This window comes from Mytilus californianus, unplaced genomic scaffold (genome assembly GCF_021869535.1).
Source record: "Mytilus californianus isolate M0D057914Y unplaced genomic scaffold, xbMytCali1.0.p SCAF_15, whole genome shotgun sequence".
NCBI classification, from domain to species: domain Eukaryota; kingdom Metazoa; phylum Mollusca; class Bivalvia; order Mytilida; family Mytilidae; genus Mytilus; species Mytilus californianus.
Genome location: NW_026262637.1, coordinates 5,959,565 through 5,982,218, shown reverse-complemented (window position 1 = coordinate 5,982,218; position 22,654 = coordinate 5,959,565). Strand labels below are relative to the sequence as shown.

General features: G+C 32.4%; 1 protein-coding gene and 1 long non-coding RNA gene across 3 annotated transcripts in view; both read left to right on the top strand.

The window, feature by feature from the left end:
* Positions 1 to 22,654, top strand: part of LOC127725256 (activating signal cointegrator 1 complex subunit 3-like) — a 245,930-nt gene that overhangs the window by 24,134 nt on the left and 199,142 nt on the right. For both annotated transcript variants that reach the window (XM_052232125.1, XM_052232124.1), the window contains exons 23-31: positions 150 to 304; positions 624 to 722; positions 1,393 to 1,561; positions 2,029 to 2,249; positions 3,121 to 3,206; positions 4,014 to 4,180; positions 4,506 to 4,651; positions 6,118 to 6,238; positions 6,712 to 6,854. In XM_052232125.1, coding sequence (XP_052088085.1) covers positions 150 to 304; positions 624 to 722; positions 1,393 to 1,561; positions 2,029 to 2,249; positions 3,121 to 3,206; positions 4,014 to 4,180; positions 4,506 to 4,651; positions 6,118 to 6,238; positions 6,712 to 6,854 — 1,307 coding nt within the window. The remainder of the gene's footprint in view (positions 1 to 149; positions 305 to 623; positions 723 to 1,392; positions 1,562 to 2,028; positions 2,250 to 3,120; positions 3,207 to 4,013; positions 4,181 to 4,505; positions 4,652 to 6,117; positions 6,239 to 6,711; positions 6,855 to 22,654) is intronic.
* LOC127725268 (uncharacterized) lies at positions 20,257 to 21,205 on the top strand. The gene is made up of 3 exons (XR_007992889.1): positions 20,257 to 20,390; positions 20,635 to 20,854; positions 20,943 to 21,205. It is a non-coding gene; the product is annotated as an uncharacterized LOC127725268 (long non-coding RNA).

Genomic DNA, 22,654 nt, shown 5'->3' with positions numbered 1-22,654 from the left:
AATAAATTTAACAGTACTTCACTGATAAATTTAAGAAATTACGTCTGGCACTCTGTACCTGCTCATATTGGAACTAAAAACTATTGACCTAAATCATGACAAGATCACAATAACAAATTTATTGATGTAATATAACTGATATTTTATAGGTCACATGGTACATCATGTGAGAATGGGATCCACCATTAAAAAGTGTGTCAATCAGTTACCTGCCCTTGACCTTGAAGCAAGCATACAACCAATCACAAGAACAGTTCTCAGAGTGAGGCTGACAATCACACCAGAGTTTAAATGGGATGATAAGGTATTGCGATTTAAATTATCTTGACATTTTGTAGTTCATTGATCAATGTTGACTTATCCAGTTAAGGTCAGTTTCTTAATTATTTTAAGATTTTTAAAAAGGTCAATTACAATGTTGATGAATGTATGTGACACTTATAGCAAGACCTTTAACATAAAATTAATCAGCATGTCTACTATTGCTAATTAAACAAATTTCCTTCGTTTAAAAAACAAAATAATTTGTTTAAAAATATATATGCTGCTTTTCATATAGAATGTATGTCCCATTAGGATATTAATTTTAGAGGTCACTTGTCACACATGTTACATATTTACAGGTTCATGGTACCAGTTCAGAACCATTTTGGATTTGGGTTGAGGACCCAGACAATAACCACATTTACCATTCCGAATATTTCCTGTTAAACAAGAAACAGGTATGTTATATATATTTGATTGAGGCGGCGAATCCAAATAAAAGCCACTTTCCGAATACTTTAAGTTAAACCAGAAATAAATGTATCATATTTGATTGGGGAGGTGGATCCAGACAGCAACCACATATTATATTCTGAATACTTCCTGTTTGACAAAAAACAAACATGTATGCAGGGTCAATACAAAAAGCACACAGTCTGCTGAAAAAATAAAATAAAAAAGATCAATTGAATGGTCTAATACAACAAAATATGACATTTTAATGTTACAAGAAACACTCTTCAATGTATTCATCTTCTAAATTGCAGATGCAAACAGGAGATGCTAAGAATTTAAGTTTACCATATTGTCTGTACAAACATGAGCAGTGTAGAATTTAGTATCTTCTAATGACAGGTGCAACATGTGGAGCTGGATCTGCCTTCCCTTCTGGAGCACCTGAGATCACCCCCGATTTTTAGCGAAGTTCATGTTGCTCAGTCTTTAGTTTTCGATGTTTTGTTTTGTATACTGTTGTTTGTCTTTTGGTCTTTTTCTTTTTAGCCATGACGTTGTCAGTTTATTTTCGACTTATGAGTTTGAATGTCCCTTTGGTATTTTTCGCCACTCTTTTTCTATATTGCAGGTACAAAAAAGAGACATGTAAAATCTTAATTTTCAATATTATAGGTACATACAGGAGAAGTTCAGAACTTAGTATTTACCATACCTATATTTGAACCACTGCCTACGCAATACTATGTCAAGGCCATATCAGACAGATGGTTGGGGTCACAGTTCATGTGTCCTATATCATTCCAGCATTTAATACTACCAGAGAGACACCCTCCTCATACAGGTATCATATTGTAACTTAAACAGTTTTAAGGTCAAGCAGACAGCCACCAGACCAGGTTAAAAAATGAAAACAACACATTATAAATTTCATACGTCCGAAGCGCTTTTCTGGATTTACCTTCATCAGGAACGCTCAAAGTCAAATATTTGAAAGTCAAGGATGTATAAGAACAATGCTCACCCTATACATGAATGTGATTTATATTTTCTTGAAGGTTCAATTAAAGCAATGCAGTTGGTATGTCAATTAAAGGGTTCAGTCATGATAAAGGGAACAAAGCATTACATTTCTATCAACCTGGCTACTTGTCAAAATGTAAAAATCAAGGCTTGACATATGCATAAGATATAAATGAAAAGTTAAAGGAAGAAATCACTTTTTTTCAGTAGATAAATTTAGCACTATATTTCAATGGCTAACCAAATAATATTTCTCTTACTCATGTTGTTGTTTACATTTGATTCCAGAATTATTGGATCTACAACCACTACCTATATCAGCATTAAATGACCCAATGTTGGAGACATTGTATAAGTTTACCCACTTTAACCCCATACAGACACAGATCTTCCACTGTTTATACCATACAGATAAAAATGTCCTATTAGGAGCACCAACAGGATCAGGCAAAACTATTGCTGCTGAGATGGCTATATTTAGAGTGTTTAGGGAATACCCAAATCACAAGGTAGGAATGGGATCTCACATGGTATACCTTAATTACAATATACATAAACTTATTGCTGCTGAGATGGCTATATTTAGAGTGTTTAGGGAATACCCAAATCACAAGGTAGGAATGGGATCTCACATGGTATACCTTAATTACAATATACATAAACTTATTGCTGCTGAGATGGCTATATTTAGAGTGTCTAGGGAATACCCAAATCACAAGGTAAGAATGGGATCTCACATGGTATACCTTAATTACAATATACACTTATTGCTGCTGAGATGGCTATATTTAGAGTGTTTAGGGAATACCCAAATCACAAGGTAGGAATGGAATATCCAATGATATACCTTAATTAACAAAAGGGAAAGGTTAAGCTTAAAGGTGAAAACATGAAAAGATACATATTTGTATTATTAGGTTACTGTATCATTTGGATATACCCAACATCTGGTTTTAATCAGAGTTAAAGATGTTAACAGTATTTTAAGGAACACCTGAAGGGAAAAGGTTTTTGAAATGATTTCTTTAGGCTTGTTGGGAAATACCTAAATTACCAGGAAGTAAGTACAGGAATCCTTTGATGAGATGATTGCAATGTTTATATGTACTGGTTGTAATTAGAATGAATTATTGCTACAATAGAGTGATATATGTAGATGAACATCACTCCTTTGATATTTATGATATTTTGTTATTTGATGAGATTTTTGGTCTCATGTAAATCCATTCCATACAATTTCCATTTATATCTATCATGTCTATACATGTTAATATTATTTATATCAATGACAAACTGCTTTTGATGTGTTTAAAGAATTCTTTTAGTAAAGGATTTTACAAATAAGATAATTTTCATACTGTTCTTTATTTTCTCACTCAGGCTGTCTACATAGCACCATTAAAAGCTCTGGTCAGGGAAAGAATGGAAGATTGGAAAGTCAGAATAGAAAAGAAGCTTGGTAAAAAGTAAGTAGTATAAAATTATAATCAAATATGCACTAACAGTTGTTAGATATATGTCCTTTAATTTGAATTGAAATAAACAATGGCAGGTTTCTTCTTCAAGTGGTCATCAAGTTAAGAAAAAAAGCCTTATAAGAAGATGTGGTGTGATTGCCAATGAGACAACTCTCCACCAGAGACCCAATGACATAGAGGTTAATAACTACAGGTCATTGTATGGCCTTCAACAAAGAGTGAAACCCATACCATATAGTAAGCTATAAAAGGCCCCGACATGACAAATGGAAAATATGATTCAAAGAGAAAACTAACAGCCTGATTTATGTACAAAACTATAAACGAAAAACAAATATGATATACAGCAACAAATGACAATCACTGAATTACAGGCTTCTGACTTGGAAATGCACATACAGAATGTGGTGGGGTTAAACATATTTGAAGGCACCAATAGTTAGGTTGATAGTGTATTTGATCAAAGGATTGTTACCCTCTTTTGCCTGAAGCTTTTGGAAGCCTTATTTGAAGGAAAGAATTGATGGTTTTATGATTCATAGCATACACAATCTCAAATACGAATTGGGACACATCATTAAGCCCTGAAAAGAGGAATTTTGTTGTGATGTGGTGTTACGTTACATAAGAAATAAGGGCTATCAATGTAACAACCCCTGAATTGTGGGTATTGTAAATCAGGGCTGGATTATATATTTGAAGGTTGTAGAATTGATAGGGTGGTATCAGGGCTATGGCTATAGTAATCTATTAGATGTGAGATTATGTAATTAATAAATGTGTTTTATATTTTAGGGTTGTAGAGTTGACTGGGGATGTAACACCAGATATGAGAGCTATTGCAGGAGCTGACCTCATCGTGACAACACCAGAGAAATGGGACGGAGTAAGTCGTAGCTGGCAAACCAGGAACTATGTCAAGGCTGTGGCTGTTTTGATTATTGATGAAATTCATTTGTTAGGTTAGTTTTATTTTATAGTCCATTATCTATATTGCCAGAGAGTAGAAAAGGTCTAGTAACCTCTTGCCCAATAATTCTCTCCGTCTAAAATATACAGAGGCTATCTAGTGTGTGTCAGCTTTAAATCCAACGATTTTTTTTTACATAATTCTGACTTTGCACACAGATTAATGATGTACTTTTCCTTTTTGGGAAATAAATAAGTAAAACTGCATTTGTGACCATCATGCCCCAAATGTCAATAGCAACTCTTAAACTACAGTACTGTTATTCCTTAAATCCTTTTCAATTCAAAAAACAAATTTCAATGTTTCAATCTTTTCAGGAAATGACAGAGGTCCAGTTTTAGAAGTCATTGTGTCAAGAACCAATTTTATATCATCCCATACATCTAAGCCTGTGAGAGTGGTAGGACTATCTACAGCTTTGGCTAATGCTAGAGATCTTGCTGACTGGCTGGCTATATCACAGGTATGTGAGAGTGGTAGGACTATCTACAGCTTTGGCTAATGCTAGAGATCTAGCTGACTGGCTGGCTATATCACAGGTAAGTCAAAGTTTTAGGTGTGTCTACAGCTATGGCTAATGCTAGAGATCTTGCTGACTGGCTAGCTATATCACAGGTAGGTCAAAGTTTTAGGTTTGTCTACAGCTTTGGCTAATGCTAGAGATCTTGCTGACTGGCTGGCTATATCACAGGTAGGTCAAAGATTTAGGTTTGTCTACAGCTATGGCTAATGCTAGAGATCTTGCTGACTGGCTAGCTATATCACAGGTAGGTCAAAGTTTTAGGTTTGTCTACAGCTATGGCTAATGCTAGAGATCTTGCTGACTGGCTAGCTATATCACAGGTAGGTCAAAGATTTAGGTTTATGCTAGAGATTAGGCTGTAGCACAGCTATTTTAGGGTGGTAGGATTGTTACAGTGTAATGAACATGCACAGTGCTTTGTACACAAAAATACCAAGGTAGTAATTGTTAGAAATGAACAGAATTATAAAGAAGGATGACTGAAATCAACACGTTATAAGGTTTACAGTCTAAATCAGGAATTGTTAGACAGATATGCTGTGTCTAAGTCTCAACTCCCAAATGAGTTTCCCCGAGTAGAAAAATAACACGAATATAAATTGTTGCGAATATGTAAAACTTGGATCTTTCCTTATTTAACTACATCAAGTAAATTAGAAAATTGCGAAATTTAATCCTCGCCAAGTGGGCTTGAAAGGGCTAAACGCGAAATAAAGTATCCGCGAAATAAGTTGGTTTACAGTAGTCTTAGATCTTTAGATATCAGAATAGTCACACAGTCTTTAATTTTATTGATTGTGTCATATTTCTGGTTGTGACATTTGACTGAGCATTCTTAACAGGGGATGCTTACCCTGTGGACACATCTGGTCTCACTCCTTTTGAAGTCAATGCTATTCCCTCAATATTTTAATTTATCTTCTTAATTGATTTCTAAAATTTGAAGAGAGGTAAACTACTATATCCTTGATCTAAGGACTTAGTGGAATAGTTGACTAAAAGGCCCAAACTTAAGTTATACTTACTAATGTGTGATTTGATGATTTATTTGCTTGTTTTTATTGTCTCCCCTTCTCAATTAAATACCAGTAAATAAGTATTAATGCAGTTCTAGTGCAACTCATCTGCATTCTGTTGTATTTTCATTTCTAAAAGTACATGTGTTCTATGGTTACTATTTTTGTATGCTGTTACAAAAACCTTCAAATGTATTAGTATTGAGATAGTAATACTGTCCCAATGTTTAACTACACATTAAAGACTTCTTCATGTGTTACAGATTAAACATTGGACTATTTTCCATAAAAACAGAACAAGTTATAAACGATTACTACCTTGGTATTTTGCATGATTTTGATGTTTGGAATATATTTTTTTACTGTGTTTTTCTCTTTTAATTTTTACAGATGGGACTATACAACTTCCGACCATCTGTTAGACCAGTCCCATTAGAGGTACACATACATGGGTTCCCAGGACAACACTATTGTCCAAGGATGGCTACCATGAATAAACCAACATTCCAAGGTAGGTCCATTTAAAGTTAGATTACCAAAGTATAGCTTGTCATTTGTTATAAGGGAATAAAGGAGATGTCTTGTATACATCAATGAGACTGCAAGATCACAGTACAAAAACAAAAATGAACTTTTATGGAGCCTGTAATTCAGTGGTTGTCGTTTGTTTATGTGTTACATATTTGTTTTTCGTTAATTTTTTGTACATAAATTAGGCTGTTGGTTTTCTCGTTTGAATTGTTTTACATTGTCATTGTGGGGCCTTTTATAGCTGACTGTGCGGTATGGGCTTTGCTCATTGTTGAAGGCTGTACGGTGACCTTTAGTTGTTAATTTCTGTGTCATTTGGTCTCTTGTGGAGAGTTGTCTCATTGGCAATCATACCACATCTTCTTTTTTATATTTTACAGCTAATGCATGGAGATCACATGACCAGTATTTATAACTATAGGATTCATTAATACTTGATATTTAATTTTCCAGCTGTAAAGACTCACTCTCCAGATAAGCCAGTGTTAGTGTTTGTATCGTCACGACGACAGACCAGATTGTCAGCATTGGACCTAATAGCCTTCCTTGCTGCTGAAGAGAATCCAAAACAATGGCTACACATGGAGGAGATGGAGGTTTGATTTTGATTTTATTTCATTGTGTTCAGGTTCATTGTTTAAACCCCAAAAAATGAAAAATGATGTTACATCATTGGTAAGATGTACATTGTTATGAACTTTATTAACCAATCACAATGCTTTCTTGTACACTTTTGAAAATAATATTACCCAAAATGCATTTGATTTTGAAATGGCTTATTAATGTAGGAATCAGTTTTAGAGATATTTCAGCATTTATTTTGATACAGGTTTGAAGAGATGAGTTTAACTTGGTTTTTTGTTGCAAAGGTTGCACGAGTCATTTGATTTCAAGATCTTTCTTATTTGAAAGTTTGTGACAACAGACAAATTCTTTTGTGACAGAACTAACAGCCTGATGAATTAAATGTTTCAGTGGACTTTTTTATATGATTTTATGCATATCAAAGTAGTTATAAACAATTACTATGTTGTGTACTCAAGTTTAGCTGCATAAGAAATGGTATTTAAAGACAAAAAATCATATTGTGTAGGTCATATAGAATAATGGCATTTTTGTTTTTGATACTGACTTTATCAGCAAGAATATCAAGCGAGCCCGAAATGCCATTATTCTTCTTATCTGTAATTTTGTCTCAATGATATGTTTTTTGGTTGAGATCATAAAATGAAATATCTAGAAAAACTATTTTTTACGTGTACAAACTTTGTGATAATCATCCGGTTGAATGAATGAAGTTGTGTGCATTTCATTGATAAATTGACGCCGATGGACTTGAACATTTGATGTTGCTGCACTGTTACGTGAGGTCATTTCGAGTATCAGGTCCTGTCCATGATATAGAACAAATATTAAGCAGAAGGATCAAAGGCAAAATGTAAAAATTGCTTAAAATTTATATTTATCACAAAAAGTCATTATGCCTGTTGACAATACAGGCTTGCTAGGTTCGTTATTGCCAAAATATATTAATGCGCTGAAAATAGAAGATTTCAAATTTTTTTATCAATTTGTCTTTAATGAATACCTGTAGAGAATTTGTGCCAGACATTTTACAGAATGTTTTATTTGTAAAGAAAGAGATGGAGAAGTAAATTTAAACTGATGATTCATATTAAATGGAAAATCCTTGCATTTAATGAGCAAATATGTTCATGAACCATGCAAATTGTTTTGACATTTTTTCTTTGGATTCTATAATATTCCCTGAATAAATTGAAACATGTTCACGAACACTTTTTGACCTTATAAAATGTGAATAGAACAAAAAATCTTAAAATATCTTCCAAAAAATATCTATATATTTATTTTTGTTGTTGTAATTATTTGTGGGAAAGTCCATAATAAGTCTTTCTATTTATAGTCTTGATCATTATTTGAAGAATTAAATTGATATTTATTGATACTGATGAGCAAATTGTTTACTGAAATGGAGTGTACAGATTAGATGTAGATAGTTAATTGGTTGTGATATGATTAAATTACTCAGAATGAGAGAAAAGACTACATAAGTAGATACTTACAGATAGATTATTAAGTTACTGTCTGTCACTGATAAATTAAATTCTAGCAAGGAGTGTTTACAGCTGAGAAGACAATGTAGATCAGTGTATTTAACTCAGAATTTATACAATGCTATTAATTGACGTTTGACAATTAGATACATGTGCATGTGGTTAATAATGGTTTGGTAGAATTTATATTTAGAAATGAAATTAACACATAACAAAAAATTGGATTTCACCCATTAATGTGGAAGAAGTTAAATATAGTTATAATCCTTGGTTCTAACTTAGTCTGCAGTTGACAAAACTTATTACAATACTCTATTTAAGTGATATGGCTTTTTTTACATTCATCTTGTCCATTTATTTGACTGCTCATCCAACAAATATATGGAGTCATTGACATTTTATTTAACCTGAAATCTACATTTCAGCAATTACATACCTTATATACCCAAAATTTACACAAGTCATTAACACATTAGCTTACCTGATTTATGTATGAGCAGTTGACATACCTTATTTCACCAGAAATCCATCAAATCACTGACACAATATATTACTTGAGATCAGCTTGAGCAGTGACAAGCCTTACTTCACATGAGGTCAAAATAAGTCATTGAACATTATATTACTTGAGAACTGCCTGAGCAGTTGGCATACTTTGTTTCACCTGAATTCAAACCAAGTCATTGACACATTATATTACTTGATATCTGCCTGAGCAGGTGACATACTTTGTTTCACCTGAGATCAAACCAAGCCATTGACACATTATATTACTTGATATCTACCTGAGCAGTTGACATACTTTGTTTCACCTGAGATCAAACAAAGTCATTGACACATTATATTACTTGAGATCTGCCTGAGAAGGTGACATACGTTGTTTCACCTGAGATCAAACCAAGTCATTGACACATTATATTACTTGAGATCTACCTGAGCAGGTGACATACCTTATTTATTACCACAAGTGTACATGAGTCATTGACACATTATATTGCTCAAAGCAAGTTTAACCAAACCACATGTTTGTGTGCCTGATTGAAGTTTTCATTGTCTTCTTCATTATTTATGTTATCAAACCCTTGTTTTACAGGTGGGATCTAAATATGATCTGTATATATGTGTTGTTGGCAGCTGTCCAATTGATTTCCCCCCCACGATTTCATTTATCCAAATACATTATGAGGAGTGCTTTGCAGTGTTCAAAAGAACAAATGAAGGAAACGTCATCAACAGGCTGGGTTTTGTTCTGTTATTTTTCTTCAAATCCCACTTGCATTGAAAACCAATATTATATTATAAATGAGACCGTAATCTGAATAAAACTGGAATCATAAAACATTATATTAATGAGAAAAAGCACAAAATATTGGTGAGAAATAATGTAATTTTGTAAATGGCAATACCTAGTGTAGCATAAGTGGATGGATTAGTTTATGATGTGTTCTTCATAGAGATGATTGAGGTTCTTGGGTTACATATTGTCATTTCATTATTTTTATGGATCAGGGATATAATGTAATGAGGATCTTGGGAGTTTTATTTTGATTATATTTGGACGTTTGGTATTATGCTTGATCAGCAGAAAGTGTAATTTATGATTAATGGGCTTTCAGAACCCAGTGGTAAATACTACAACTTATTATTTAGAGTGTTGAAATGTCAGGTGTATGGAGAAGCATTGTACTTTCAGTTTTGTTCTTTACATGTTTGATGTAGAACATAATTGCTATTGTTTAGTCAGGCAAATTTATATATTTGACAAGTTAAAGATCAGATAAATTTGTGTGGGAAAGCCTTTTTAGAAGTTGTGTCTTTTTAAGGGCATACGTAACAGTTTTGATCCCACTGGTTTTATTATGAAAATTTGCATACAAGCTATTTTTCACCTAGTCAATGCAAATATGTAATAAAAAATTTACCTTTATGTGCTACTTTAAGAGATACATGGGGTCGAAATTTTAGACATTTACTCAAAATGTCGTTTTTTGGAACATTTCTATCCTTTGTATAGACATACCTAACTTTTTTGTTTCAAAAGATAAACACAATGGGATTTCTGTAAAAACATTTGGAAAATCTCTTTTACATAAGTATGCTCTAATTTTTTATAACAATTCTTTGGAAATAACTAATTTTTATCAAAGTTTCAGGATTTTAGGAAAAAAACGGAATTTTTTGCTGTATACTTATCTAATTTAAAAAAATTTCATCGGTGACTTTTTCATAAAAATTGGTACAAATTATCTTCATATGTAATCAATCCTAATCTCATTTTAAGAAAGAGGGGTCCATGAACTCGTTTTCAAGTTATATCAGTCTGAATGATAGAAATATGTTGAAAAATGCATCTTTTTGCGATAAGTCGCAGTTTGACGTCGCCAAAAATAACATTTTACGTTGGCATCGCATTACCTCCCCTGTAACAGTATCATATGCCCTTAAAGGTCTTTGAATAGAAAATATATAATATTCACTGAAGCACTTGCATTGGTTTTAACAAATCTGATGATTTCCATCATAAAGTCTTTGTAATACTATGAGCCATATTATTTATTGAATGTTCATTTCACAAGCGTTTTAAGAGTTGTTTTCCCTTAACTATTTTTTCCCTATTGCTTAAAATGGTCCAACCTTTATGATATATTCAAATATAAATCTTGGAATTGATATTTGTATTAAAACATGTTCCAAAAAGAGACAAATTATTTGTAATATCATGGAAATGGACATAACTAATTTGTAAAATCATGGAAAGGGAGGCAACTCATTTGTAAGATCAGGGAAAGGGAGGTAAATCATTTGTAATATCATGGAAAGGGAAGTAACTCATTTGTAATATCATGGAAAGAGCGCTAACTCATTTGTAAAATCAGAGTAAGGATGTAACTTTTAAAGAAACAATTAAAAACAACAAATAGTATCTTACTGATGTTATTTTTGATAATATTATTAGATTTAATCTCTTATTATTATAGTATTCTATAATGTTTTACTGGATTATAATTAAACAGTATGCTGTGTTACTCTGATTTATTGCTCACTAAAGCCATTATTTAGACAGTATGCTGTCTTACTCCCGATTTAATCCTCACAAAAGTCATTATTTAGACATTGCCCTTACATGTTATATCGTGCAATCATGAAGAGCTATTATTCAGACAATGTTTTAAAACGTTTCAGATTGTGTGATCACCATAACCATATATAAAGACAAACTGTAATGAAACTGTCAGTCAGATAAAACAGGCAGAAAACCTTGATTACATAGAATAAATTAAGCATGAGAGACGATAGCATGCAAGAAAGAAATTCAATCATTAAAATTAATGCCAGCAAATTTGATTTCTTTAGTAAAGTTAGATCTTGGTAGGCTACTCTTGTTTATGCTTAGATATCTGTATACTTTGTCATATCAGCTGGGTTTGTACAGAAAATAAACCAAAATAATTTGATTCTTCATGAATTGATTATCTGACAAAATTACATTTCTGCTATAATCAAGTTTGCTTAAGTTAGTTATTTGTTTCAGAATTTATTCAAATTTCAAGTTACAGTAAAATGTTTCCCAAGTCCAAATTAATTTAGTTATCCTTCTGCAAATTCAGTTATGTAGTTGTGTGTGTCAATGATTTGCGTCGAAATTAAAAAAAATTAAATTAAATTGACGTTGTCAGTTTCACCAGTTAAATTGTCTTATTTTGCATAAATCCTTTCTGACGATTGTTTGTCTCATTTGAACCTTTATTGATCTAGATAACACTATATTTTCTACACAAATGTCTTGTCAGTAATTCTACAACATGTAGATTAAGATGTGTTATAGCCACATGCCTACTCATTTTCTCCTAACAATAATTCATAAAATGTTGTCAAATTAATTAAACAGCCATAAACAGTAAAATGAAATGAAAAACAAAAAAAATTGTCACTGAGTGACTGACTGGATGTAATCTTTAATCTTGTAGATCATATCTCCAATTTTCCATGGTTTCTGGTATAATTTTTTTATTCTCTTGTTATTGTTACATTGTATTTTGTCATTGCAATTGTATTAAGTTATTATTCCAAGGATGATATAGATATAAAAATAAAGTTGGTTTTCCTGTTTGAATGGTTTTACACTAGTCATTTTTGGGGCCCTTTATAGCTTGCTGTTTGGTGTGAGCCGAGGCTCCGTGTTGAAGGCTGTACTTTGACCTTTAATGGTTTACTTTTACAAACTGTGACTTGGATGGAGAGTTGTCTCATTGGCACTCATACCACATCTTATATCTATATAATTATCTAAATGTCCTTGATCTAGACCTATGCGAGAAGGTGATTGTTTGTGATGTTTGTAATGTCTAAATATGCAGCCGCTTCATGTCATAATTTAGATTTAAAATCTGTACATTTCAAAAACTCTGAGAAGTCGGTAAAGACATATTTCTCTTCGCTTGATAGGCAATCTTGTAACAATTTTTGATTCCCCACGCAATGTGTTGCGGGGGACATAGAAATACCAGGCATTCGTCTGTCTGTCAGTCCATCTGTCCGTCCATCTGCCCAGTCTTGTTAGCGTTCTCACGTGTACAGTTCTTTCCAGATTTTTATGAAACTTATATCATAGGTTTATATCAGAATGTTATACTGTGGATTCATTATTATTCGTTGGATACCAATTTTCGTGGGTTTCGTGAGTACAGGTGAACCACGAATTCAAATGTTCAACGAATAACATATTTTCAATAGGCTTAGTATACAGATATTGGCAAAACCACGAAATCAAATATCCACAAATATGCAAGTTTACAGAAATCCACGAAAATAAATGAATCCACAGTAGATGAGTTCGAAAATCAGTGCCGATCAATTATTTTTAAAAGAGTAATTGCCCTCTGGAAACATTAATTATATGGAAAATTGCATCGTTAGCTCTCTTATTTGTACAATTCTTGCCAGATTTTGATGAAACTTATATCATAGGTTAATATTAGCAATGTCTTTAACAAGTTAAAAAATCAGTGCCGATCAATTATTTTTAAAAGTGTTATGCCCCTCGCAAACATTAATAATTTGAAAATTGCATCGTAAGTGCTCTCATGTGTACAATTATTGCCAGATTTTTTATGAAGCTTATATCATAGGTTAATATCAGCAATGTCTTTAATGAGTTTAAAATTCAGTGCCGATCAATTATTTTTTAAAGGGTTATATCCCTTGGAAACATTAATTATATGGAAAATTTCAATGTTAGCGCTCTCATGTGTACAATTCTTGCCAGAATTGTATGAAACTTATATCATAGGTTTATATCAGCAATGTCATTATTTAGTTCGAAAATCACTGCCGATCAATTATTTTTAAAAGTGCTATGCCCTTGGAAACATTGATTATATGGAAAATTGCATTGTAAGTGCTCTCGCATGTACAATTTTTGCCAGATTTTTATCAAATTCATATTAAAGGTATATAACAGCAATGTCTTTGACAATTTCAAAAGTAAGTGCCAATCAAATACTTTTAATGAGTTTCCCTTGGAAATAATAAATATATCGGAAATTGCTCTCAAGTCTTCAACTCTGTAGAAAGATGATTTTAAAAAGTTTAAAAGAACAAAAAAATATTTTTTTCAGTTATTGTCTTTGGACAAAACAGATAAAATATGTGCAACGGGGGGACATAGGAACTCTGTTCTTTTATTTTTATTGGTTAAAATTTACCATCAAATCTACAGTTGACAGGTCTTTGGCTGCCATTTTGAATGCTTTGAATCTTCAAATGTTGTATTAATATGTTATAATCGAAAAAATAAAACAACACCTACCCCAAAAACATGGTTTTAAATGAGATATGATCCAAATCTGAATTATACAAGTAACAAAATAACCTTTGGTTTGAGTGTTTGCATTTGTTTGACATCATGTTTTGCCATGATGTTTATGCGCCAAAATCATCTATGAAAGTTCACTGCATCTTATTTTATCTTAAATTTATACATTTTTACAAGCTCATATGAACTATTTCATTTTGTGATGCTGTGGTTGAAGAGCTTTCGTTGTCAATTGGGATTTAACGGTCACAAATATTCATTTTACTGTCTCCACTATGCTCTGGCAGTAAAACTGCTTTTGCAGCCATCAAATTGCAATGGCAATTGATGCGGCAACTCTTTCAACTCTTAGCCAAAAATTAACCCTTAGATTAACTGATTTGATCTTAAACTAAATAATCCTTTGCTTTTATAATTCAAAAAATAGTTTCTCCATGAATGTCAAAATAAAGGATTATTTTAGAAACTGCCAGATTAATTACCATAAAGAGAAAAGTAATGGTGCACTCATTATAACAGAATGCAGGTCCCTATAGTATAGTCCTACCCAAACCTTTCCTTTTGTACAAATTAGTTTGTGATAATTGTCTTTATACACAGTTGTAATTATACTTAATTGTACAGTTAGTTGTTCCTTAACTATTTATAAGTTCATTAGCAGGGGTATATGATCTTTAATTAGTACTAAATAATTGAACTTAATGGTCTGTTATCTTGTCCATACTCAAGGGAAATAACAACAATATGAAAAAGAGAAAGAAAAGATAAAAATCTATTATCTCCATAATGTCAGGAATCCTTGTGAGAATAAAGCAATGTTGACTTTTGTATAATTGGAGGCAATTATAATTGACTTCATTGAAATGTACTTATAAATCTTTATGTGGCTATGGTATATACTATTGGTGATTAAATCTGTCTGTGATGCATCCCCCCTTACTCTACCCTCATATGTATATATTGTTTCCTAAAACTGTAAAGAAATATATCTTTTATAAAATATGCAGAAGTATACACATACCTTAACATCTATTCAAAATGGGGTCATTAGAATCTCACGCCCTGTTTAACAAAGTGACATAGTCTCTGCAATTATAAAAGAACCTGAAGGTCTGTAGTTGACCTATTATAAGACAAAACTTCTGCCACTCTCTTTTTCCAGTGTAAGTCCAAATTTCCTTTCTTTCATCCTGTTTGACTCTGACCTACCCAATTTATTGTATAATTTTTCTGACATATTTGCCATCTATAAGCAACTGTACGGCCTTCAACAATGAGAAAAACCCATACTGTGTAGGCAGCTATAAAAAGGCCCTGACATAAAATATATATGAAAAAATTCAATGAGAAAACTAACGGTATAATTTATAACAAAACAATTTACAGAAAACGAATATGACAGACATGAACCATCCACAACCACTGAACTACAGGCTCCTGATTTGTGACTAGCATAAAGAATGTTGCTGGCTTAAACTTTTTTGAAGGCACCAAGTTCATTTATTCATAAAATATAGAACTTATTACATAAAACTTGGTTATTTGTACTGCAGATAATCCTGGTAAAGAATAAAGTGCACTGTTATTATAACAGACATTTCATTGTATCAGAGGAAAGTATACTCAAAATCAATAATTTCTCATTAAAACATCTAATTCCCTTACATAATTTTGATACTTTATTGACAACATTAATTGAAAATTTGATATCTGTTGTACATGTTGTTTTTCCAAATAAAATAAAGGACTCGTCATTTTCTTTGAGTGGATGAGATTAGGAAAAATATTTAATGATTTGTTATTTCTCAATTTTTCCTGTCTATCATGAAAGAAAGAACTGATTTAAAAAATTCTCCTTTCTAAAACTATTTAAATTTCAAGAATCTTCATTTCAAAAGGTCTCTAACATTCAAATGATATGCAAATATTGATTGTTAAAGAGTTTAAATCAAAGCTTACTGTTCTTTTGATTAAAGTAACTAAAAAAGGCTAATTTTATTTAAAAGTGAAAATAAAATAAAAATGTCCAAAATACAAACATGCCATATGATGAAAATTGTTTAAGAAATCATATTGAAATAAAAAATTTGATGCTTTTAATATCTTTGTATTTTTGACTTTAAAACTTGTTGTTTTAAGGGAACATGATGATGGTTACTCTATAAGCATGTGTTGTCAGCACAAAAGTCAGATCATACATTTTGTTTCCCTCATTAATGCAGTCTGACATAGTTCTTTGATGGCAGTTGTCTGCATATATGTACTCATTGACTTGATATAAACACCAGATGCCTTTACACCGCTGTTACAATGGATAATACTGAGGCTATTTCAATAAATATACTTAAAGCTTGTCATTTATAAATATAAGTGAATTGTATGTGCTGATTATTTTCAATTTTCAGCTCATTTGTCTATAAAAAGGTTGTACTAAATACTTAAATAGATTTTATTTTAAGGAATACATTGTGTCTAAATTGGGAAATACCATAATGATTAAAGTGCAGGTAATAGAAAATAATATAATAGATCATAGTAGTGATGCAGACTGGACTAAAATGACAGCCGAAGAGATAAAAATAGACAGAGATAAAAAGGACAGGCCTCAGATGTCATACAGACAGACCTCAAATTGCAGTAGAAGTGATAGAAATTGACACACAGAACAAAGACAACCTGAGATGTATAAGCAAATAAAGACCTAAAAAAGACAGACTTCAGATGTCATACAGACAGACAGACAGACAGACAGACCTCAAATAGCAGTTGTATAGATAGAAATAGACAGGCAGAAAAAGACAGACTTCAGATGTCATACAGACAGACAGACAGACAGACAGACCTCAAATAGCAGTTGTATAGATAGAAATAGACAGGCAGAAAAAGACAGACTTCAGATGTCATACAGACATGCAGACCTCAAATAGCAGTTGTATAGATAGAAATAGACAGGCAGAAAAAGACAGACTTCAGATGTCATACAGACAGACAAACAGACCTCAAATAGCAGTTGTATAGATAGAAATAGACAGGCAGAAAAAGACAGACTTCAGATGTCATACAGACAGACAGACCTCAAATAGCAGTTGTATAGAAAGAAATAGACAGGAAGAAAAAGAGCAGACTTCAGATGTCATACAGACAGACAGAACTCAAATAGCAGTTGTATAGATAGAAATAGACAGGTAGAAAAAGACAGACTTCAGATGTCATACAGACAGACAGACCTCAAATAGCAGTTGTAAAGAAAGATATCCCAGGCAGAAAAAGACGGACTTCAGATGTCATACAGACAGACAGACCTCAAATAGCAGTTGTATAGATAGAAATAGACAGGTAGAAAAAGAGAAGACTTCAGATGTCATACAGACAGACAGACCTCAAATAGCAGTTGTATAGATAGAAATAGACAGGCAGAAAATGACAGACTTCAGATGTCATACAGTCAGACAGACCTCAAATAGCAGTTGAATAGATAGTAATAGACAGGCAGAAAAAGACAGACTTCAGATGTCATACAGTCAGACAGACAGACAGACCTCAAATAGCAGTTGTAGAGAAAGGAAAAGACAGGCAGAAAAAGACAAACCTTAGATGTCATACAGACAGACAGACCTCAGGTAGCAGTTGTAGAGAAAGGAAAAGACAGATAGAAAAAAACAGACTTCAGATGCCATACAGACAGACCTTAAATAGCAGTTGGAAAAAAATAAAAAGACAGAACTCAGATGTTATACAGACAGACAGACCTCAAATGCCATAAATTAAGACAAACAGACAGATACTCACCAAATTTCATGAAGGGATAGATATTAACAGACAAAAATAAACCTTGAATGTCTAGAGTAGAGATATACACAGACAGACAAACAGGCCATGGAACAAATAGGTAAACTTCAAATGTCTTAAGAAGGATAGATACAATAACACAGATTAAAAATATCACTAGTACAAAGTTTGGAGTTTAAACAGTGGTGATGACATGAACTCATGAACAGAGACTAAGACCAAGTCTGTTGACAGGATTAGAATCTCCTTGTGCACTTAGTAATACAGTTCAAACTTATGTATATACCTGTCAAAGAACCTTGTTGGTTGTTTCTTATGATACTGACTGTCTTTTGACCATTTAGGGAATTTTAATTGACAACAGATGTTTTAGCTGGTTAAATTCCCTTATAACTTGACTAGCATCAGGGTCATTTGAAAAAAAAATATGTTTCCCTTGTCTGTCTTTTGACAACTTTTTTTGTCTTTTGGATTTCAAGAAGGACAATGAACAGCATGCTCAAAAGAAAAGACAAACAAAAAGTTCCACATTTTCAACAAAGATTGGGAGAAAGTCAGGTAATCTCATAGGATAAAGGTTTCTGCTCCCTTAATTGCACCCATGTCCTGATCCTCACAAGTAAAAATCAGATTATAAGTGGCATTTGATGAAGGATAGCAAGCTTTTGTCTTACTGTAAGGTGAGGTTTATTAGAGTATGTCTCTATCTACTGTAGACTAAATGCTTGAGTCAATGATGGCTTTCAAAGTTAGCCAGAAATATTTCCTAAATAAAATTATTTCACCAAATGTTCCTGAACCAGTTTTAAACTCATTTTTGTGAACAGTTGCGATTCTGGGTTAGGTTTAGGCCATGCATTTAAGAAAAGTAAATATCTGTTGACTCTATTCCAATGAAGATATCTGCTAAACTAAGATTTACAGGAAAAGGACGAAAGTCTGGTTCTAAAATTACATAAGCCAATCCGATACTCCCTGTCAGACTATTTATTCCAAGTCTTTCGGAAAACAAATGTCAGCTGTCTTTTGTCAACAGGAATGCTGACACCATCAATAATCAAATCTCTAAAGAGTACAGTCTATGTATTTTGTACTAGAATTTCCTCATCAAAATGTAAATTAGCCTGTAATTCATCTGTTAAATCAAACCTTTGGAATATGTTATAGTACTTTTTTATAACTTTTTAGCTTACATTGTAGCATATTATGTTTTTGTCTTTTCTGGTAATCCCAAAAGGATATGGACATATGTAGTCCTGCTGCTGTAAAGTTACAGTGACCTAAGGAGCCCATGTTTTCAGTTATATGAGCATTAGTTGTATTTTACGCTTGACATACTGTGGATTCATTTATTTTCCTGGGTACAAATTTTCGTGGATTACGGAAAACTTGCATGTTCGTGGATATGTAATTTCGTGGTTTTGCCAAAGTCTGCATATAAGCCTATAGAAAATTTGTTGTTCTTTGAACATTTAATTTCGTGGTTCACCTGTAACCACGAAAATTGGTATCAAACGAATAATAATGAATCCACAGTATGTAAAATAATGGTTTTACTGACACAAATATCCTTTCCAGATTTGTAAAGCTAACCAATATAATTCAGTTTGTGAAAGTAAAACCTTATTTTTATGAAGGCCTGAAGCATGAACTAGTAAAACCTTATTTTTATGAAGGCCTGAAACATGAACTACAATACTGTAATCAGTCTAGTTGTACTGATACTGGTTTGTAATATGACCAGGCAAAATTAACAAAAAGGAAATTGAATCTGTAGTTATGATTGTAATCATTGAAGTAAAAAAGAAATTGTATTGTATGAACCATTATAAGCTTTATAATTCTTGTAGAGCATGATATTGAAGAATCATTATTTCTAGATTAATGCAATATAGCAGTATAGAAAACAAAATGTCTGCAGAAAATGACAGTATGCACTTTATATACTGGCAAATGCTGCTCTTTGTATAAAAACTTAATTGAAAGTTTCAAGGTTAATGCATCTTTACAATGAATAAATGGACAAGATATCCATTGAATATTGAATATAAGGATAGTATAAAGGGTAACGTGAAGGTTTATTGTAATATATACTTACTTGCATTGAGGAAATTAGGGATTGATTTAAGTGCATTCGTTAATAAGTAGACCTGAGAACATAAATAGGGGAGCTCTTGTGCCCCCTCTCAATATTCTGACTTAAATTGATGGAGCATTTTGCTGAATTGTTCATGATTTAAAGTGCTTTTTCTACACTAATGGCCTTTAAAAGAAAAGATTGAGCAGTCTATTCCAATATGGAAAGATTCATTTAGTCCCATGTGTCATACCAGGGGTAGATGAAATGACTGAAGTCTAACATTAATTACAAATTTGTAAATTGAACAGACAGTATTAAGAGAAATGTGTTAATGTTGCTATCGAGGGAGGTAAAGTCTAATTGTTTGGAATAGGTAGTAAGAGAAATGTCTCAATGTTGCTATCAGGGAGGTAAAATCTAATTGTTTGGAATAGGTAGTAAGAGAAATGTCTTAATGTTGCTATCAGGGAGGTAAAGTCTAATTGTTTGGAATAGGTAGTAAGAGAAATGTCTTAATGTTGCTATCAGGGAGGTAAAGTCTAATTGTTTGGAATAGGTAGTAAGAGAAATGTCTTAATGTTGCTATCAGGGAGGTAAAGTTTAATTGTTTGGAATAGGTAGTAAGAGAAATGTCTTAATGTTGCTATCAGGGAGGTAAAGTCTAATTGTTTGGAATAGGTAGTAAGAGAAATGTCTTAATGTTGCTATCAGGGAGGTAAAGTCTAATTGTTTGGAATAGGTAGTAAGAGAAATGTCTTAATGTTGCTATCAGGGAGGTAAAGTCTAATTGTTTGGAATAGGTAGTAAGAGAAATGTCTTAATGTTGCTATCAGGGAGGTAAAGTCTAATTGTTTGGAATAGGTAATAAGAGAAATGTCTTAATGTTGCTATCAGGGAGGTAAAGTCTAATGTTGCTATCAGAGAGGTAAAGTCTAATGTTGCTATCAGGGAGGTAAAGTCTAATTGTTGCTATCAGGGAGGTAAAGTCTAATTGTTGCTATCAGGGAGGTAAAGTCTAATTGTTTGGAATAGGTAGTACTTTGACTATGCTACACTAGAAGTTTCATTCATAGAAAAGATATCATTTACAGAAGGTATAGAGATTGCACTCAAATACCATAATTAAATTTAAAAAAAAAACAATAGCAAAATAAAAAACAACAATGAAAAGACAAATGACAGCCCAAAAAACACTACACAAATGTAACACAAACCCGATTAAAAACCTTGGTTGACCTCAGGTGCTTCAAAAGAATAAACAAACAGTTTCAGCTCCACCAGTGGCACCAATCATTTTGCCCGCGGCAATTAAAATTTGATTCACAAGTTGCAAATGACGGAAAAGAGGTCAGGGTTGTGGCTTAACCATATCTGTGGTCATCTGTGACACATATAAATATATTCTATCAAGTTCAACCAAATCTTAATGACATTTGTAAAACTTTGGAAGGGGAAACATCAGCTTTACTATTAGTAACTTTTGGTTCAAGAGTTTCTTGTAAGCAGCATTTTCCCTGTCAAAGACAAAATGGTAGGAAATTCAAACCATGGAATATTGGTGTCAACTTGAAAATACCAATATATATGTGTGCATAACTCTTGTTTCAGCAAAAACCTTCAGCAAGTATGCTCAAAAGTATAGTAAAGCTTATTTTATAAAGTCTTAGGAAATATCAAAGGTAAAAGGACATAAGCAGAACAGTAAAACATTTAAGGCCAGCCTTGCCTGAGAGAGTTGCAGCCTTAATATTGTAACAAATAAAATTTAATGAACTGATAATTTTAGATTAAAATTTAAGTCAGTAATAGTTTTGTATGAGTAACTGTAATAAACTCACAATGTTTCTTGAATATAATTGTCTATCAGGAATTCTGTTTCCAATTATTGTTGTAGCATATGAAGGGTTACCAAAATTAACGGGTACAGCAAAAGTAACTGTCACATATGAATTAAGCCACTAAGTGGTAGAATTTACACTTTATTGGCACATTAATCTCATATTTTTGCTGTTACATGTATTTGTAAGTAGAGAAAGAATTAAAAACATTACCATTCCGACATTTCATTCAATGGGTCTTGCTCCTTTACTTAATCTGAACTTATCAGGGATTTATATCACTTGAAATAAAAATTACATTGTTTTGAAGAGGAGTATTGATTTTGAAGTTGATAAACAAATTGTGATACTAAAGCCAGCTTAGATATTACTTTGTCTGAAAACGTTAAGTTTTCCAAAATGGAGGATGTCATAAAGCAATGAAGTCATGTCCCCAAAGGCGCATCTTCCCATGGCTCATGAAAAACCCAAGATAACTTGGCATTTCCTTATCTTAATCAGATCAAACAAAGTAAATTATTTGTCTGAAAATAAAAGCAGTCTGTTATTTTAGAACACATGTAATGTATAAGATAATATGCCAGTTGACAGAAACTGGTAAATACAGTAACTTTTCATTGACCAGTACTCAACCACAAGCTATAAATAGAACATTTTGATGGTTATCAAATGAAATCTTTAGTTTTTAGGGTGATGTTTTTGTGACTGTAGTTTTTCTTTTATCTTTTCCTTTTGGCTATTGTTTTGTCTATCGTTCTTTTACTTCTTTTTGTTTTTTTACCCTGTGTAGTATCTTATT